At 44.7% G+C, this 21,579-nt stretch overlaps 1 protein-coding gene across 9 annotated transcripts in view; it reads left to right on the top strand.

The window, feature by feature from the left end:
• The window catches only part of PAX5 (paired box 5), a 186,667-nt gene that overhangs the window by 97,162 nt on the left and 67,926 nt on the right, over positions 1-21,579 (top strand). For 5 of the 9 annotated variants that reach the window (XM_019729113.2, XM_019729111.2, XM_074330721.1 and 2 more), the window contains exons 7-8: positions 4,860-4,916; positions 10,703-10,832. In XM_019729113.2, the coding sequence (XP_019584672.1) occupies positions 4,860-4,916; positions 10,703-10,832 (187 nt within the window). The remainder of the gene's footprint in view (positions 1-4,859; positions 4,917-10,702; positions 10,833-21,579) is intronic. The other 4 variants (XM_019729118.2, XM_019729119.2, XM_074330722.1 and 1 more) reach the window with 1 other exon arrangement.

Raw genomic sequence — 21,579 nt, 5'->3', positions numbered from 1 at the left:
AGAAGATTTTTATAGCAGCAGATGGCCTGTGGCAGCCTGGGGAAGTTTTGGTGATGGGCAGTCAGCCACAACTTGTGCTGCAGCCTCTCTTGGATGGCTTTCAGCAATCTGAGGGCCTGAGGCAAGTGGTGACTGACCATGGTGTTCTCAAGGCATTTTGCAAAGTGGTCACAGGCCTGTCACTGAAACAAGAACTGAATCTGCATTAATTTTGCAAACACCACCAGCCACGCCTCATGACTCCCTGGGACCCAGCCCTGCTCAGCTAGTGCTGCATTACTGGAGACACTCTCAACACTGGGTCAACCAGCCTGGCCTATGCACCTAAGGAGGCTCTTTCAGTGATAGATGGCAGGTGGCAGTAGGACTAGGGGGACGCTGGGCCTTTTGCTATGCTGCCCCAGGCCCAATACTGGTGGCAGCTAGCCTCAGTTCCAGTGAGGCCACCCCCACATGCCTCCAGGTCCAGCACAGACAGCAACCAACCACATATGGCTTTGTAGCTAGCCCTGGGCCATTCACAGACATGGCTGAATTTGGCCTGCACGGGAGCTCCTCTGAAGAGACACAGGAAACAACACACCCAGAGGCCAGCTTCAGACCACACCAGAGCACTACCCAGTTAGCCCCACAAGCAGCACACCCAAAGGGTGGTCTCAACAGGCACAAGAGCCTGCTGGGGTGAATGCCCCTCTGAGGGGTCAGCCCCCACACAGCAGCTCATACACTGTGGGCAGAGCCAATCCTTGTAGCCAATCCTTGTATCCAGTCAGCCTGGGAGTCAGTCCCACTCACTGATGTGCCAAAAGCAATCAAGGCTCAACTGCGACAGGAGAATATACACAACACACACAAGGGACACTCCTGGAACACACGCACAGGTGATCAGGGAGACTGCACCACTGGACCACACAGGACACACACTACATAAGGCCGTGCCACTTACAAAGGAGCTCCCATAAAACTATGAGCTGATTTTTCAACAGAAACTTTGCAGGCCAGGAGGAAGGGGCAGGAAATATTCAAAGTAATGAAAAACAAGGGCCTACAACCAAGACTAATCTACCCAGCAAGGCTATCATTTACAATTGGAGGAGAGATAAAGAGCGTCTCAGATAAGAAAAAGCTAAAAGAATTCATTGCCATCAAGCCAGTATTACAAGGACTTTTTTAAGCAGAAGAAAGGAGAAAACAAACAGATTACAATAAAAAATATGAATAATAAAATGGCAATAACGATATACCTATCAATAATCACTTTAAATGTAAATGGATTAAATGCTCCAATCAAAAGACATAGGGTAGCTGAATTGATAAGAAAACAAGACCCATGTATATGCTGTCTATAAGAGACTCACCTCGGATCACGACACATACAGACTAAAAGTAAAGGGATGGAAAAAGATATTTCATGCAAATGAAAATGAGAAAAAAGCTGGGGTAGCAATTCTTATATCGAACAAAATAGACTTTAAAATGAAGACTATAATAAGAGACAAAGAAGGACATCACTTAATGATAAAGAGGTCAGTCCAACAAGAGGACATAACCCTAGTAAACATCTACGCACCCAACATAGGAGCACCTCAATATAGCAAACAAATATTGACTAATATAAAGGGAGAGATCGACTAACACAATCATAGTAGGAGACTTTAACACCCCACTGACACCAATGGACAGATCTTCCAGACAGAAAATCAGCAAGGAACCAGCAGCCTTAAATGACACACTAAATCAAATGGATTTAATTGATTTTTTAAGAGCATTTCACCCCCAAGCAGCAGAATATACATTCTTTTCGAGTGCACATGGAACATTTTCCAAGACCACATGTTAAGCCACAATATAAGGCCCCAAAAATTTAAAAAGATTGAAATCATATCAAGTGTTTTCTCTGACCACATGGTATGAAACTAGAAATCAATTATAAGAAAAAAACTGAAAAACACACAAACACATGGAGGCTAAATAACATGTTACTAAATAATGAGTGGGTCAACAATGAGATCAAAGAAGAAATTAAAAAATACCTTCAGACAAACAAAAATAAAAACACAATGACCCAAAATCGATGTGACACAGCAAAAGCAGTCCTACAAGGGAAATTCATAGCAATGCAGGCCTACCTAAAGAAACAAGAAAAATCTCAAGTAAACAGTCTGACTTTACATCTAAGGAAACTGACAGAAGAACAGCAAACAAAGCCCAAAATGAGTACAAAGAAGGAAATAATAAAGATCAGAGAAGAAATATATGAAATACAGTCTAAAAAACAACAACAACAAAAGATCAATGAAACCAAGAGCTGTTTCCTTGAAAAGATAAACAAAATTGACAAACCTTTAACCAGGCTCATCAGAAAAAAAAAAGAAAGATAAACGATCCAAATAAATAAAATCAGAAGTGAAAGAGGAGAAGTGACAATAGACACCACACAAATACAAAAAAATTTAAGAAAATACTACAAGCAACTATACGCCAACAAATTGGCAATCTGGAAGAAATGGATAAATTCCTAGAAGCATAAAATCTTCCAATGATGAATCAAGAAGAAACAGAAAATCTGAACCAACCAATTGCTACTAGTGAAATTGAATCGGTAACCAACAAGCTCCCAAAAAACAAATGTCCAACAGCAGATGGCTTCACAGGTGAATTTAACCAAACATTCAAAAAAGAATTAATGCCTATTCTCGAACTATTCCAAAAAAATCAAGAGGAGGGAAGACTCCCAAGCTCATTTTATGAGGCCACCATTACCTTGATTCCAAAACCAGACAAAGGCATTACAAAAAAAGAAAACTATAGGACAATACTTCTAATGAACATATATATAGATGCAAAAATCCTCGACAAAATATTAGCAAACCAAAGTCAGCAATATATTAAAAAGATCATATACCACAATCAAGTGGGATTCATCCCTGGTATACAAGATTGGTTCAATACCCACAAATCGATTAATGTGATACACCATGTAAACAAAATATAAAATAAAAATCATATGGTCATATCAATAGATGCTATCACTTTGTGAGGGGTGTCAATGTCTAATCACTATGTTGTTTTGTACACCTGAAACTGATAATGAAAAAAAAACCATACTAAATAAAATAACTAGGTGCTTAAGTAGTTGTTTAAGGCTATTTTAAAAAACCCTTTTTTAAAACTATTCTTAACCCCTGATATTGAAAGTCCCACATCATCTGGAATCAGGACCAATCTTTCCCCTAAACCATATAATGAACAGACTGATCATAATCTCTTTGGCCATAATCTCCGTTAATATCTTTACAATATCATTAAAACTTCCCCCAAACTCTGTGATGGACCTATTGTCAACAACATTTAATGTTGTTTTTTGTAATCATCTGAAATGGAAAATTGGATTCTTTCAGAAAATTTGAAAAATATCGAGCATACAAAGGAAGAGAATGAATTTAATTCATATTTTACCAACTAAAGAAAACCTTCAGGAAACATTTCATATGTTTCCTCTGCTTAAGCATCTATTTTTACATATTAGAGATTACTATTTATGTACAATTTTCTAGCATTGTTTGATGTCTTTCCCCCTGAATGTTATGTCCTGAATATTTTCAACATGACTACACTCACCATTATTATGGTTATTTTCTATTATTACATAGTATTTCTTAAAATAAATGTATTGCTACCGTTCCCCTAGAATTCACTTATTTGGTTCATTCAAAAATACTTATGGAGTGTTTCCGGGTGCTAGATATTATGCTAGGTGCTGAGAAAACATGGCCAGCCAAGTAGTGGTGATCCCTGTCCTCATGGAATTTACAGCCTAAGAGAGGAAATGCATATTTTTAAAAGGCACACAAGTCAACAAATAAGAACAAACTGTGTTAAGCACTATAAAAGGGAAGAGATTTATAAAGTTGTTTGAGTAAGTATACTGGAGGGCCCAATATTTGTTTGAGTTTTTGGAGAACTTACAATCAGCTCAGCATCGTTTGGGTTTTATGTCTACATGTTTCTTTCTCTTATCCTTCAGAATCCAACAGAAAACTCAATATATATGTAGTCAATAAATTAATTATTTTCCATATTAAAAAAAAAGATGAGGCCTTCAAAAGCATAACTGTGATAGCAGTATTACACCTAACAAGTTAGCAAATTCCATAATGTCATCAAATACCCAATTGATGTTTGCATTTTCTAATGTTTCATTACATCATAATGTTTATTTACAGTTGTAGTTTTTGTAGTTTGTTGGAATCATGGTCCACATTGCGATTGATTGATGCATCTCTAAGTCTCCTCTAACCTAGAGAATCCCCTCCATCTCTTTTTTCTTGCCTTAGTATTTATCTGTTGAAGAGGGAACCTGTACTTTGTCATGTGGCCAGTTACAGAGGCCGAGAGCATTAGTGGTGCCTGGGGACTTAGAGATCAATTGCAAGTCCTCAGACAGATGGGGAAGCAAAGACTGGAAAAGAGAGAGACCTACCCCCAGACCCCTGTCCCACCCCAGCTATCTCAGGTAGCCAGACCCCTGTGCCTCGTCAATCTCAGGTCATTAGGCCAGGCCCTGGGGACACGCCTCCCCTACTCCAGCTTCCATCTCCTCTGCGTAGGTGTGTAGGTGGGTAGGTGTCTGGTGTCTCAGCATGGGAGTGGTTGGCCTGGCTCTGGCCCAGCTCCCGAGGGCCACCTGAGACCCAGCGCTGAGCCTGGAGAGCTCAGCAGGTGATGGGGAAGCCTCATGGCCCGAGGTGGCCACCTGAGGTAGCCAGCCCTGAAGCCTCGTCCCCCTGCTCTGCCCTCCTTCGTGCTGCCCTCCTTCTCACGTGTCTGTGTTTCTTTTCTCCTCCATGCTATGGCAGTGGTGCCCCGTGCTGATGAGACAATACTTGGTGCAGCCCCAGGCAGTCCTTTTCCAGGTAATTTCCTAGGGACCCAAATGACACCCAGCATACACTTTCCTGGGGCACGTGCTTCCTTGAGTCCCTTTCTAGGATTCCTTAACCCTTCATGTGGCTTAGTTTCCGAAGTACTATCCTTTTCCTTTTCTTTCAGATCCTCACAGTCACCCTGGCAATCAGGCAGCAAGGGGTTAGACTTAAATCTTGTTTTATTAATGAGGAAGGTGAGGCTCAGAGAGCTCACCTGGCTTGCCTAAGGTCACACCGGTGACAAAGAGGCAGAGCTGGAATAAGAACCTCATGTTATCACTCCTAGTTCACTGTTCTTTCTACCACTGTGTCAAAGGCTAGAAATATTGCAGATAAAAATGAGCTCCCCGTACCCTGGTATTTCCAAGTTGGGAAAGATGGCTCTGAGTATCCTTCTTGCTCAGATTTTGAGAGTGCAAGACTTTTCATCATCTGGAGCATGGTGTCTGTGAGGAAGGTATGATTACCTGGTGGTCTTGACCTTGAGGCCCTACGGAAGTCTGTGTCAATAGGCCGAGAAATTTTATCCTCGTTGGTTGCACTGGAGTGGACAGTCTGAATTGCTGACCTCAGTTCATTTCTCTTCCTGGGTCATCGTCAAGGACAGCAACAGGGGGTCCTGAGGGAAAGGGAGCGGAAACCCAAAATGACATCCTAAAAAAGGACTCCAAGAGCTCCGAAAAGTAGGAATGTGGGACACAGCTATTGCCTGTGACTGTCAATGGCTGGGGGAGGGTGGGGGTAGAGGTGGGGCACCTACATACTTAGACATATGTGCCCATGTGCATTCCTAGGGTCTTTGCACCCCACTGTTCAGCCCTTGGCTTCCTGTAACCAGGAAAAGAGGTACCAATAATGCCTTCTCTCTTCTCTCTCTTTCCTGATCTTCCTTCCCATTTTTTCTTTTTTTATCATTCTTTCTACCTCTCCCAGCCTTCACTTTCACAGAGGACTTGAGGTGTCTTGCAAAATAAATAATTAAGTGTATCTAAATTAGTTAAGATTGAAAAAAGTTCAGAGGTATATAGAGGAAAGGGGAAGATCATTGCGCCGGGTGCTAACAGTGATGTAGTTGTGGCAACTGAGCACTGAATTTGACTGAGCTTCCTGGCAGCCAAGGCAAAGAGGGACATGTAGTGGTTTCCAATGTTCCCATTGCTTAATCAAAGACAAATTAACCATTCATCAAGAGGAAAATTTTTTTCCTGATAATTACTTGTGGAAGGGATTGACATGGAACTTGAATATTCTAATGGGCATGTCTCCAGGGGTTTAAAAAAGAAATTCTTTATGTGGCTGTTTTCTTTGGTTGCCTCTAACCAATGTTGAACGCCTGATATTCCATCACAGAGCAGTGAAGGCCCCTCTCCAGGGGCTTTAACTAATGCTATACAAGGACATTATTTTCTGGTCACCTGACTTGATGAGGAGTAGAGGTGGGAGGTTAGTAGTGTATCACTTAGAGCTCTTGTGGAAACACTCCCCAGTGCATTTTTGAGTGTTGTGGCCAATGTCATGTTACCGGACCATACATTCACTTACACAACAAGCAATTAGGAAGCTATAGGGATGTTCCATATTCTGTGCTTTCAAGGCAACCTGGAAGGAGATAGACAAAGAGTCATTATACGTGGTGGGAAGAAGGATAATGGAGGTCCGTGCAAAATGCAATCAAGTATGGGAGCATAGACAAGGGAGTCATGATTTCTTCATAGGAGTGTGGGGCCCAGGGACGGCGTCCCTGAGGACTGACATTTGAGTTGGGTCTTGTGGACAATGTAGGACATCACTAAGTGAATGAGTGAGATGGGCCCTCCAGGCAGAGGTGGGACGGTTCCTGGAGTGGAGGAGGGGCAGCCCCCGGTGTAGAGAGATTCCAGGGAGCCCAGGAGACTGGGGAGAATGCAGCTGCCTTTAAAAATCACAGGCAGCTTGGAGGCACAGACGGTGATTAGGACGTAGGGAATAATCACACACCAAAACTAAAGGACAGCACCCCTGGCTCATGCAGGAGCAGAGTCAGAGCTGTGGGAATCGCACCAAAGAAGAGAGGCTGGGCTGGGGCCAGCCCTGTGGGAGCCCCAGATGCTAACGGGTAGTGGGGGCTGGTGTCCGAGTCCCGAGTCCCGTTGTTCCCAGAGCCGCAGATCTTTAGGGAAGCCCACTTCATCTTCTGGGAGCCAGTGGTGGTTGGGTGAGTGGCTTTTTGGACCTTCCACCACATGCATAATACAAGTTGAAGATTTCATGTCTTGAAAAGATGATCCAAACCCAACTGTTGAAGCGACTGGACAAACTTTGATATTGAATTTGTTGACAAAAACAAGGTCCAATAGCAAAAAGGCCCTTCTATGTGGACATTAAAGAAGTTAAGAGGCATGCTTAAGAGGTTGGCCACCCTCTTGTAATTTTCTTAAGCCCAGATTGACTCTGCTTTCTTTGGGGAAATAGTGGCTTTCCCCTGCAAACCCAGCTGTCCCGCAGGGGTTGAGGAGGGGGGCAGGCCTGGCAGTGGGGTGGGCAGGGGTGCAAGGACGCTGAGCATGCTGCCTGGCCCTCCTAAGCATCACTCATTCATTCGTTTATCCATGTGTTCATTGTGTAAGCCTGTCACAGTCGAATCCCAGCTTGTTGACCTTTCCATCTTTACCTTTTCTCCTTTCACGTCCTCCAACTCTTGGCACGTGCCCGGCTTCTGGGTCACTGCTATCGTCTTACCTCTGAGCATTCCTTTGGCTCTGCTCAGCCTTGGGCGTCAGGGCTTGCTCAGACCCAGGTTAAATATAGCCTGCCCTGAGAAACCTTTCCCGACCATTTCCACCCTGTGTAAATTCATGGCTCTGTGCTCCTGTCCTTCTTTGATAGAGCTTCTGACCCATGCGTTTTTTTCTCTTGGGGTTTGTGGATGAAGGTCAAAGAGCATGTCTGGTCTTCCCACGCCACCTTACACACAAGAGAGGCTCAATAACTGCTGAACAGCCACTCGGGAACACAGAAAGGAGAGAGGCACCATCTTCACCCCCAGGGTCCCAGAAACTCCAGACGATGCCATCTAGGAGGAGACCTTATCAGAGGCATTTTGACCTTTGTCTTTGCACAGGGCTGCACTGAAAGAGTTCCTTTCAGTGAGCTTTACTTCCAAGTTATCTCTTAGCAAATCAGGAGGCTGATGCCATGACTACGTCCAATTCTACGGAGGACGAAGTCTAGAGAGTGACCTTCTCCCAGCAGCTCCGTGCTGCACGAAATGAAGACTTTGCTGGTTGTGACCTATAGCAAGAAATGTACTCGTATTTTCATCTCCACCTAGTCCATGCGTATCCACTAATGTGTGAAACAAAGACTCACAAACAGGACTTACTCTTTCTATGTGTGAAACCCTTGGATATTTCCTGTTCTAGTCCATTCTAATTTCAATTTTTAGAATGTTGGTACTAACAGATTGATTTCATATCTGTTAAAGGGTCAGGACATGTTGTGGTATGAAAATAATTAGGGTAATTGTCAAGACTTTGGAGTCAGATGGACCTGGGTTTGAATCCTAGCTCTGGCACCTAGAAGCTGTGTGACCTTAGGGAAGCCACTTCCCTCTATCATAGAAGTCTCAGTTTCTTCATCTGTAAAAGGGGATAACACAGAACCTACTTCATGGAGTGATTGTAAGGATTAAATGGGGTAATACAGGTAAAGCTCCTGAGTAAGTGATTGATAAATGTGAGCTTTAGGCACAGTTGTGAAGATTATGGTTATTGCCCTGCCACCACCTGGCGGGATCAGCAGAGTGAAGGCAGGACTCCTGCCTCCTGGAGAATGGTAGTCAGGAAGGTCTTCCTGGAGGAGGAGACATTGGAGCAGGGTAGCAGGATGTTTGGGACCCACTACTGTCCTAACAGTGACTGAGTGTCCTGTGTGAGCATCCCAGGGTCACTTGTTTCCTTTTTCAAGAAGGGCAGCTTTGTTCACAAATATTTTTGGCCAGATCTATTGCTGACATTAGATACTTTTGCCTTTCACATTTAGGTCTCGAATCCACCTGGAATTGATTTTTGTGTTTGGTGTAAAGATCCCATTTCTTCCCCCTACATCCCGTTTCTGAATGGATAACTGGTTCCCCCACACTGTTTATTAAGAGTCCATCCTTCTCCGCTGACTCGTACATTACCTCTCTCATATATCAGGGTCCCATGTATGTGTGGATCAGTTCCTGGACTAGCTTCTGTTTCATTGGTCTATTTATCTGTCCCTGTGCCAATCCCCCACTGTCTCAATTCCTGCAACGTTATAGTGAATTCCTGATAGCGTGAGGCGTGTCCCCATCTTAGCCTTCTCCCTTAGAAGAACCGGGCTGGCTTCGGGCCTGTGCTCTTCTCTGCATTTCGGAATCAGCCTCCGCTGGAGAAGCCTGAAACGCCCCAGAGCTCTGTACAAGTTGTCCTCAGTAAGATTCCATCTCAAGGTGCTGCACCTGTGGTACCTTCTGGACTCACAGCTGCCATCCTCCCCGGTTGGCATTTGAGCTGCGCAGGAAGCACTTTTTAATTCATCTGCAGAGAAGTGTCAAAATATGCCTGAGTCTGAGTTCACTCTGCCTGCTACTTGCCCAATGGCTTCTCCAGTTTCCCTCCCTGTGACTCAGTCCTCGCCATCTTGCCCAGGGGGCCTGTAGCTCCTTTCAGAGGACCACTTGCTTCCCTGTCCCTGTTTGCCAAGGACATAATTCTGCAGACAAGGATGTGTCCTCCATTGACAATGCCAGGGTCCTGGAGGGAATTCCTCACACCAGAGATTGGCACGCACCACCAAATCCTGTGGCTTAGGAGTTTGCAAATATTTGCTTTACCTGAAAATAGGCCTGGGGGTTGGGTGGGAAAAAGACACCTGTCACTCATGCTTACAATTTAACCTGTCCTTGACTAGGAAGACCCCGGTGGCATCCTCACAGCCTTCTCTGGAGGCCATTCTGGCAGTGGCTGGTAGGACAAGGAAATGACTCATCACAAGCTCTGATTTCATGAAATGGTTTAAAGAAAGGAGTGTGACTCATGGGCCACATGCACGTGGGTGGCATGGTCTGGTAAATGAGACGTATGCACCCCAGTGTTCAGCATGCAGGTGTTTGCCCGCTTCCAGAATTCCCAAACACTTGCCAAACTATGGCTCAGTTGGTCTGATGTATTGGATTTGGGGTGACAAGTTATGGTGAACCATGCCCTGGACTGGGATTCTTCCCTGTCAGCCTTGGGCAAAGCCCCTCTCCCCGCGAGCCTCAGTTTACTCATCTGTGAAATGACAATTTGGATTGGATGATGTCCCAAATTCCTTCTAACCTTGTTTCTGCGAGTCTATGTCTGTGGTTTAAAAGCACAGAATCAGAACCCTTTCTTTCCAGCCTCTTGGTGACAAGGCTTGTCTGTCTGCCTTGCCTTTGGTTACTGATGTCTTCTTCCCCGCACTGGAAGGATGGCTGTCTCTGGCTGCTGGGGCTGGGCGAGGGGAGCCTGCAGACCACAGAGGAGCCGGGTTTGAATCCTTGTGAAGCTGCACTGAATCCTGCCCACCTCTTCACCTGGGCAGGATCGTCAATTCTGGCACTGTCTTGTTCTCTTGAGCTCAATCTGCCCTCTCTACACCTGGGTATTCATGAGCCCCCTGCGGGCTTGGCACTGGCATGGCAGCCTCGCTAGGTGGCTGAGCCCTGAATGTGACAGTGGCATTAGGCTGGGGTGCTTTGGAGTCTCAGTGCTGAGACATCTGTGTTTTGTTTCCTTTTTCAGACCCCCGAGTATTCAGCCATGGCCTCACTGGCTGGAGGGCTGGATGATATGAAGGCCAACCTGAGCAGCCCCACCCCTGCTGACCTTGGGAGCAGCGTGCCGGGGCCGCAGACCTACCCCATCGTGACAGGTGAGGGCAGCCGGGCTGTGGTGGAGGAGTGATGGGGAGGCATGGTGGGGAGAGAGAGATGGTGGCGGGGGGGGGGGGGCAGAGAGAAAAAGAGAGAGAGAGAGAGAGAGAGAGAGAGAGAGAGAGAGAGAGAGAATGCCTGTGTGGTGGGAAGAATGGCTTCTTGGTGCTTTTGGACTTGACTGGCCATTTTTGTTTTAATGAGGTTATGAGCACCTGGAACAGGTCAGTGGGAGACTGCTGGGGCCAGGGGTGTTGGTTGCGTTGAGACATGGCTGTAGATTGTTCTGATGAAGCTGGAGGACGGCAAATGCCACATGGTCTGGAGCCTGGGATGGGTGGCAGGGGGACCTGGTGATTTTAGGATCCCGTATGTGGGGCTGAGTGTTCAAAGTTCTGGGATTTATGCCCCTTATGAGAAGGGCAGCCCTTGTTGGTGCCAAGGGTGAGTGGGTCTCCTGGTAGATTATCGTTGGCATTTCTGATTTCCAGGCAGAGGCCGAGTCAAGAAGGGCAGGAGGTTTAGGCTGGAAGGTGCTTGGTGTATGCAAAACAGCTGCCTTTCTGGAAGGCCCAGGGCCAGGTTCTTTAGCTGTCAGCGTAACGATGAAGACTTTGGGCTCCGGAGTCACACAGTTGTGTTTGAACTTGCCGTTGACTAACTGTGTGATCTCGAATAAATTATAAGAATTCTGGTCTGTGGTTTCTTCATCTCTGACATGGGAATAGCAACTACTGTTGTTGTGAGGATTAATGTGTTAATGCATATAGTGCTTAGACTCTTGTCTCGCATACAGCAAGCACCCAATGCACGTCGCCGTCACTATTTCTCAGAGCCTTCTCGTGGTGGCTGCAGAAGGACCACCTTCTGGGACTGGGAGGACCCAGACAGACACCCCTCACTGTTCCAGAAGCCCGGGGACACAATCAGAAGCTAGCTCTGGGAAATTGTCCAACCTGGCAGGCAGCAGGCAGTCTGGGATATGGTACAGACAGACACTGGGGGGCTGAGGGCAGCACTTGGGCCAGAGCCTTTGGGTCCAGCCTGAGGTGGCCGGATGTCCTGTAGGCTGGTAGGCAGGATATAGTAAGTAGTGTCAGAGATCAGGGTTCTTAGAGATGCAGGTAGGCTGCGGGTGCATTAGGGAAGCTGGAGGTTGGACTTGGGTTAGAAATTTAGGGGAGGGGACTGGATGAGACAAGTTCTCAAGGCAGGGAAGGCATAGCTCTGAGACCCGGGGTAATAGTGCTGATAATACTGGGGCTTTTGGGGCTCAGGCAGAAGCAGCTGGGGCCCTGTTTGCAGATCTGGGCACCACATGAGGGTCAGTCAAGTGATAAGAGTGACTTGGTCCCCTGTCCACCTGAGATAGGCAAGAGCCTGGAGGGCAGCTGAGACTGCAGGTGGGAAGATGCCAGCAATGGGGCAGGGAGGAGGGCGTGGGGCGCCTCCGTCAGAGTAGTGGGAGGTCTCCTTCTCTGGTGTCACAAGGGTCTGTGACAAGACCTCTGACAGTATACCCACTTTACAGATACAGAAACCAAGTCTCAGGGCGGGGCAATGAAAGGGTTAAGGGGGAGAGTTGGAGCCAGCCCTCAATCCTTAGATCTTGGTCCTTATTCTTTTCAAGGAAGTACAAATAATTAGGGAGATGGGGGTAATAGAGTGGAAAGGATCCTGGACTAGTTAATATGAGTAGTAACTTTCACTTTATGAAGTAGTTACTAAATACCAGGTCCCCTGCTAGGTAAATTCATTTTACCCTCAGAGGAACACTGGGAGGTGGGTACTATTATGTTCATGCCCATTTCATAAACAAAGGAACAGAGGCCTGGGGCAATTACGCTCCTCACAGGTGAGCAGCAGAGTTAAAATTGAACACCAGGGCCTGTATAGCCACCCACTCTGCACACAGATAATCTGGAGTTTGATACTGACACTCTCTCTTGCTGTCTGGCTTTGCATGCATCTCTGAGCCTCGGTTTCTCCATCTGTAAAATGGTTCTGGTCTCTGAGGGCATTTTGAGGATCAAATGAGATCCCCGAGGGGACTATTCTGCAGAGGAAAGGTTTGTTGTTGGGACTGGGGCTGCTGGGAAACTTGGCTTTAGGTAGATCACAAGAAGACATTCCAGTCCACCATCCATGCACAAGCCTATCTAGATGAAGCCAGTAAATAAGACCCTTCTCTACTGAAGTGATAAACTGGTGGCCAGCTGGCCAAAAGGCTAATCTAGCCCACAGATATCATTAGTTAGACTCACATAACTCATAGGGCTTTTTACAATTTGAGTCACATTTAAAAAGGTAAAAATCTGAATTTTTGTCTTCCCTCGAAAAATCAGATGTGGCCACATTGGGCCATATTCTCACATGGTCGAGGTAGGCAGAGACTCTGTGGCAGCAGCCCCTCAAGACAATGCTTTTTAATGAGGTTAGAAGACCTGGAACCGGTCAGGTGGAGACTGCTGGGCCCAGGGGTGGTGGCTACGTTGAGACATGGCTCTCATTTATCTCACAAGCCTACCTGGAAAGGATTTGAGTTGAACACCCTGATCTAGAAAGTTGGTGTTAAAAGCCAGCTGGGTGGTTTAGCCATCCACGGGTCTGTAGAAGGCTTTAGTAGGCCCAAGTTTCAGGTCTGGACGTGGGCTGGCTTTTCAGGTAAACCCTTAGCCAAAGAATCATTTGTATTTTGATCTATCAATTTTAAAGTCACTTTTTAGAGCAGAAAAAGAATGTAAATATCCCAGATCAAAGTAAGAATTATGCTTAATTTTGAAATTTAGACTATTCTAATTATAAATATGAACATTATAAATATGTAATATTTATATAATTTATATAATATTATAAATATAATCATTAGCTTTCTCATAAATAAACAATAGCTAGATAGAAAACATAATTGAAGAAAACATTAACAATAGCCCATTCCCCCCCCAAAAAAAAGATAGAATGCTGAGGAATAAATTTAAAACTCCACTAAGAAACATAAAAGAATAAATGGAGAGATACAGTTTGTTCTTAAGTAGGAAGACCCAATATCATGAAGATGTCAGTTCCCCTTAAGTAATCTATTAATTCAAAGCAATCCCAATCTAAATATCAAGAGAGTGTTTTTTTTTGGAACTTGTCAAAATTTCCACTAAATATTAGATAAGTATTGGTACTAAATACTGGATAAATAAACACTCAAGGATAGCTAGAAAAATTCTGAAATAGAGAAATGTGTAAAACAGCATATTTAAAAACGTTATGAGAAAGCTACAACAATTAAAACCATTTATTACTGAAACTGCAGTAAGTAGACAAATGAAATAGCATAGAGTCCAGAAATAGATCCAAATACATGTGGACATTTACAAATGCAGCATTTCAAATCAATGGAGAAAAAAATAAATCACTCAGTTAATGGTGTTGGGGTACTTGGGCCTGCTGGATCCATACCTCATTCTTTATATCAAAATTAATTCCAGGTTGATCAAAACTTTAAATGTAAATAAATAAATAAATAACACTATAATAAAAATAGAGAGAGGAAAAACCATGAAGGAAATTTTTTATAATCATAAAGTGGGGAAGTCCTTTTAAAATCTGTTCCAACTATAAAAGACAAAAATAATATAAATGATTGTTTAAGTGTAAATCTTTTGTATATACAGAAAAACACCCAAAAGACAAAGAACAAAATTAGGGGAAAACAAGTGGAACACAGACAACGAAAAGCTAATTTTCTTGATATATAAAGAGCTTTTGGAAATTAATAAGAAAAAAATCAGTAGAAAAAAAACAGGTTAAAGAATTTAAATGGGAAATTCACTGGAAAAAAAATGCAGATATCCAACAGCACATGAAAAGGCATGCACCTGACTCATAATTTTAAAACTGCAAATTACAACAATCATGAGACACTTTAAAAAACAATCGAAATGTTTCTTGAGGTCCAGCGTTGGAGAGGGTATGAGAAATAGATATTTTCATATACTGTTATAGGTGTATAAATCAGTGCAATCTTTTTTGGAGGGAAATTTGGCAAAATCTATCAATATTTTACATGCATATACCTAGTCTCTAATCTTTTTATATGCAGTTAGGACTTTATTTCACAGATCTATTTGCACAGATGCACAGTGATACCCACATCTGTATATTAATTACAGAATTTTTATAATGGCAAATAAATGGAAATGACACAGTGTGTATCAGTAGGAGCTGGTTAAATAAATTATAGCTCCTTCACACAACAAAATAATACACAGCCATTAAAAAGAATGAAGTAGATCTATCTGTGCTGACATGAATAAATGTCCAAGATATAGTTTTAAGTAAATAAACACTTTGTAGACTAGTATGTTAAGTGTGACCCCATTGGTGTGAAAAAATATAAAGGGCATACACACCGAGGCACAAACACACTCATGCAGGTGAGGTGTATGTATATGAGAATTCAGTGGAGAAGATCCCTAGTCCTTTCCCCTGCTTGATGGGGCATTGTGGTGCTGTGCTCAAATTGGGGTTCTCTGCCTAGTTCCACCTTGGGATAGCGAGTATCCCCTTGGGATAGCAAATAGTAACATTGCCTCTTTACTCTCCTGAAATTACGTTCATAAAAAATACAGCCTATCTTCATATTTAATTTCAAATAAGATCAAAATAACGTCTTAACTATGAGATGAAGGAGAAAGGAATTGTTTATAATTAAATGCTGTGAACTTTGATAAGTACGTACTGTGTATCTAACTGCGAGACACACTATAGTAGTCTGGGGCGTGCCCCATGCAGGATCACTGTGAGTGCAACAGCTCCGAAACAGATGTATGCAGGAGTGTGAATGTAGGGACTCATACTGCCTCAAACTGTGAGTGTGAGTGTGCCAAGAGGTGAGTAACTCTTGGCAAAGTTCCAAGTAAAACAAGGTACGTGCTTTGCTAGGCTTACGTGGTAGTTGTACTCCTAGAAAATCCAGTGTATATTAAGAGCGTGGAAATTGCAAGTTTACATTTATATGTAAATGAAGTCCAATTGTGGATTCAAATAATTACAGATTTTTCATGTACATGAATGTTTGGCAGGACATGACAATAGTGCGGGACTATGAAACACTCTTTATTGAATGAGACTGTTCCACTACAAGCCAATACTACTCCTCAATCATATAAAACCCCCACAAATTTTCAAAACACCCTCTAGGGGGCAATTGGCAACCCCACTGAGAACTGTCAGAATCCCTTGAAGGAACGCCCCCAAGGGCTGTTAGGGGGGCCTCCATGTCACGATGTGGCCTTAATTTAATTCCACCTGTTAGGGGATGTGCTGACACAGTTTTGAACTCTTCAGGGGAGAGCTTGAGTCTTCCAGCCCCACACTTTACCTTCTCCCACATTTGCACTTGAGCCCATCCCAGGGCTCTAGCCTGGATGGCACGTGCCAGCCTGGGGTCTGGGAGGGAAGGGGAAGGACAGGTGGCTTCCATGCTGTTCCATCCTGGCCCTCACACTCCAGGCTGCCTAGGGAAGATCTCATTAGAGAACGAGTCGATTTCTCTTTGTCGTTTGTATGCCACATTAAATATTAAGTTAAACCCCTGCTCTACCAGCCAGGGCCACGGTTCAGAAACTGTTCACCATTTGCAAACCAGTGACATGGCCAGCCAGTTCCTGCATTGTCAGCAGTGTGGGCCCTTCTTGATTGGGACTAATGACCTGCAGGTGTGTCCTTGGGCCATCGGCCTGCTGCTTGGGCAGCTACTGTGCCTACCTGCCAGGGAGGATAGTGAGTGGGATGCCAGTGAATTTTGCCCCCAGCTGTGCCCACCTGACCCTTTACTTGGGAGAACAGGAGGAATGGGGCAGCCTGTGTCCTTGCTGGCCCCTTCCTCTGAGGACCATCTCTCTGCATCAGCAGGTTGGAATGACAGGAGAAAACTGAGGGAGTCTTCTTTTGCTCAAAAAGTTTGGGAAATACTGACTTGGTGGATGACCCAGGCCCTGGGGACTGCGGTTCCCCCTGGGCACTGTCCCTTCTAAACAACAGAGACCATACATAGGCACAGGTGAGCACCCACAAAGACAGACAAAATGGCTGCCAAGTCCCTGTGACTACCAATTCCAACTTTCTGTATCCCTGAGGTTCAATGTCTAAAGCCTCAGTTTCCCAAACATGGCAGCCCCAAACTTCTGCCTTTCCCATCTGAGTAATAGTTGAAGGCTGGAGGAAAGATCACCAGACCAGGAGTCAGAGGAATGGGTTTCTCTGCTACGTAACAGTCTATCTTTTGGCAAATAGATTGACCTCTCTGAGCCTTAGTTTTCCTATCTATGAAATGGGCATGGTAATTTCTACCCTACCTGACTACTTTGGCTATTACGAGGATCTAAGGGGGCAAGGGTTTGAGAGCCGCCCAGGGAGCATCTGAGTGTGTGTGGGCAGTTGTGGGAAGAGATCTGGAGGGGTCGGCTAACCAGGATTGGCACTTCCCAGACTCCCTCAGGGTCAACATCCTGACCACAGATGGGCAGGGTGGGAGGGTCACGTTATCTAACTGCTCACTTCCCAGCTGGGGAGACTCAGGTCCAGAGAGGGGAGGTGACCTGCTCAAGGAACTGGAATTGGGGCTCACCCAGGGCTCTTGCCTCCATAACCTGCTGCCATTATGTGGCCCGATGGACTAAGAAATTCCGGTTTAAATTTCCAGGGGGCATTTCTTCTAGCATATAATTGAGAATGTCAGCAGGAAAACCAGGCTGCCTGACTGGAAGCCCAGCTTCACCCTATTCTAGTGGGTGACCTTGGGCAAGTTACTAGCCTCCATGCCAAGATCCCCGTCTATAAAACAGGGCCTGCAGTTGAACTCCCTCCCAGGCTTCCTGTGAGGATTACATGTGTGGGCCATGCAGGGTCTTAGCATTGAGCCGGACACAGGGTCAACCCACAATAAATGGTAGTTAGTAGTATCTTCCTGGACTCTTGGACCAAACAGTCTGGCCAGGTACCAGGCTGCCCTGAATGCTGTTTGCTCATCTATGTCTCCATGGGGAACAGTTCTTTTGACCTGTTTTTTTATGAGCCATTTTGAGGCTCAATCAGACCCCACTAAATAACTCTTCCCTCAGAGTAAAATCATAATGAATAATAAAAGCAAAAAGACGAGAAATGCCCTGTGTATCCAGGCTGCCAAAAGGTGCTGGGAAAATGACAATGAAAGCTACAGTTCTCATAATACCCCATAACCGCACTCAGCCAGGGAGCTTTCCTAGGAATCCCGAGGAAGTTGCTGGGTGTCAGGGTTGTTGTGTGCATTGGAAAGGGAGCCGAATAGCAATGGTTACTGTTTAGTGGACTGTCACTCTGTGCCCTGCTGGGAGTACGTTGGTGGCTGCAGTGGACAGTCCCTGCCCTCACTGGGCTTACCTGCTGGGGAGAGCCAGACAATTCACAAACAGAAAAAATGGGTAATGTAATTTCATAGTGGCATGTGCTCTGAAGGAAACAAACTGGGGGAGAGAGTAGAAAGAGATTGGGGTTGAGGGGCAATGGTGAGTGGGGTAGGTCGGGGGATGAAGCAGAACCGCTCTAAAAAGGCGGCATTGATCTGAGATCTCAACGATAAGAAGCATCTGAAGATTTGGGGGAAAGGCATTCCCCATAGAAGACACAGGGGCTCAGAAAATTCCTCTTAAATGTATAAATGAATGAGTGAATGAGATGCCAGGGGGGCGGGACCAAGTCTCAGTTCTGTCTCCACTGCCAGTTGGGCCGAGCCCACATGCAGGGAGTCCTCAGGGAGTCCTGAAGTTAGTTTCCGCTAACTTCAGGGCTTAGGCGGCTCGACCCTTCACCCAGCCCAGGGATCTATTCTACATCAGGGCTTGGTCACCTCTGGTGATGGGGATTTCACTGCATCAAAGGCAAAGAAGCTTTAAATAGGACGACCCTAAAGGTGTTCTCTGTTGAAGTGATTTCCTTCCCCACTGGCCAGCCAGAAGCTGAGGTGTCTGCAAAATCCAGGCCAGCATCTGTGCTCGGAACTCAGACCTGGGCACTGCCCGAAACATCCCTTGGCTGACATTTGGTGTCCCCATGGTCCAGCCCGAAGGTTGTTTGGTCGCATAGTGTTTTTAAACTTAAAAAAACCCACAAAAAACAAAAAAACCCTAACATTTTGAAGATCAGGGAACAACCCAAATGTCCACCAGTAGGGGACTGGTTAAATAAAGGAGAGCTCACGCATACGATGAGGTGCTGTACAGCTGTAGGGACAAACGAGGACGCTCTTTACGTCCTGATAGGGAAGGATTTTTTAAGTTAAATTATTCATGGAAAAATCAAGAATAATGTGTACAGGTGCTACCTTTTGTGGAAAGAAGGGGGGCAGTGGGAATGTATATCTATCTGTGTACACATGCATGAAGAAACACTGGAAGGCTGCTCAGGAACTTAAAAACATGTGAACTGCATGTGGGAAGAGGACTTTTTACTGAATATCATTTTTGATACTTTGAATTTTTGTCAATATATTGTCAAAAGTTCAATTTAAAAGTGCCTTAGAAATCAGATTTAACCTAAAGATTAAAATGTCTAACTTTTCTTTAAAAATTGGAAGACTTGTCCACCTTGGGTCCACATTCCCATGTGGCCACACTCAGGTAGAGCCGAGAAGTGGTTGTCCCCTCTAAATAAGCTGTGCACTCCTGTTTGTCCCAGATTCTACCTGGCCACCTTGTCTCTCTTACCTTGCCTGCTGGCCCAAGTGGGCTTTGGAGTTTTCGACCTTACTCCAGCCCCATCCTTCCTGTCTCCTCTTATTTCTACTCCTGTCCAACAGAAACCACCTCCTGTCAAGCCAGGAAGACTGTCCACCTGTCCTTGCCTGTCCCTGGCTCCAGGTCTTTATCAGGCTGTTCTCTCTGCCAGGAATGGTTTTCCCCACATAGCAGCTCAATATGTAAGCCATCCAACGGGGAGGGCCTGGGTCACTGAGTGCAAAGTCCTTGAAAAACACAGCATTTGAACCTAGTGCCGTGATGTTACACTCTCTCCAAACCTAAACGTTGTGGGCCTGCTTCACAGGATCACAACCCAGAGAGAAAACTCAGTATTCAAGACTGGGACTCTCCCAGATATACAAGACTATTTGCATTCCAGAAAGATGCAAGGTGAATCTGATGGGGGTTTAAAATATTTGGTTTGGGATTGTTAGATAGACTCACAGTTATAGATTCTACAGAAATCTAGAATTTGGGGATCTTAGTGTTTGGAAGGATACTCAGTGGTTCAGAGAAGCTGGAGATCTGATCATTTTTAAAGCCAAAATGAAATTCAAGCATCTCTGTAATTAAAATGTACATCAAAGGAAAATATGATTTGCTTTCAGGTTAGCACAGTGTTGCCAAGAACTGTTTTTTGAATACAAGAATTAATATTTGTGTAAAGTGCAGTGTCAATTTAAAAAAAAATTTCAGCAGAAAATGCTCTTGTTGTGTCTGACCTTGTATTTTGTAGGATAAAAATAAACAAAGTTGGATGGCCATCCTGGTAATGCACTCATAGATTTTTACACTTGCAGGCAGCTTGGAAACCGACCTTTCCAAATAGCCTTTGAGCAGGTCTCTGGGCCTCCAGCTTCCCGGCCTACCCTGCTGTGATCCATCTTACTAAAATACTGGTTTCATTATTTGAAAATAGCTTGTTCTCCTGGTCAGAGATCTCCACTGCCTTGCCATTATCAGGAAAATAAAATATACCAAGCTGTAGTGCCCCGGCAATTAACAGAGCTGCCGCCATTCACCATCCATCCATTCATTCATTCACTTACTCACTCATCTCTCCATCAAAACTTAACTCCTCCTTCATGTCAGATCATAACCTAGGCTGGGTCTTGAGGTTTGTACAGTCTCTGCCCTCAATATATTCATAACCTGGCGAGGGAGGCAAACATGGGTACATGTACGAAACAAAACAAGTAAAATAAACAAGAAAAAGAAAGATAAGGACCATGGAAGAAGCCAAGTGCTTTCGAGGGCAGGAAGAAATAATTGCTGCTCTTGGACTGGGGTTTGGGGAACGTTTTGTGGAGGACGCCATGTCTAAGCTGCTCTGGGGAACCACACACTCTTGGTTTCTCTGCTCTGAAACTTGCTTTAGTCTCTCTCAACCCCCCTATTATAATTCCTTTTTAGTCACAAAGTAATACACGCTCATTGTAAAATAAATTCAAGTGGCTTGGAAGTAAGTATTCCAACCTGTAACCCTATCCCCTCACTCCATTCCTAACCCATTCTGCTGATATCGTCAGAGGTGACAGTTTGGTATATTACGTCCCTCCAGAACTTTTCTATGCACAAAAAACATATATCAGGTTATACAGACATAGTTTATTTCCTATAAACAGGTTTTTATTCTTCATATACTGTTGTTCAATTTTTGAAATTTTTACTTCATGTTTTATGGACTTTCAACATGTTGGTAGGTACAGGACTTCCATCGTCATTATCTCTAATGTTCTAGATGAACCATCATGAACTTTTCTCGAGCAGTTTGGGCTAGAGAATCTGTAGCCTCAGGGCTAAGGGGTGAATCTCTCTCAGTATTTGATACTCAGGGCTCCAGGTAGAGAAGGACCAGGTCCAGGAAGGGGAGAGAGCAGGGAACCTTGTCATCCACAGTGACCCAGGACTGTTGGCTTAGACACACCCAGGCCTGTGAGGGAGGAGGTATGTCTGCTAGGAGCACAGGAGAGGAAGC

Source organism: Rhinolophus sinicus, linkage group LG04 (genome assembly GCF_036562045.2).
Source record: "Rhinolophus sinicus isolate RSC01 linkage group LG04, ASM3656204v1, whole genome shotgun sequence".
Taxonomy (NCBI): Eukaryota; Metazoa; Chordata; class Mammalia; order Chiroptera; family Rhinolophidae; genus Rhinolophus; species Rhinolophus sinicus.
The sequence above is the reverse complement of the archived record's forward strand: the minus strand, read 5'-3'. Positions and strand labels throughout refer to the sequence as shown.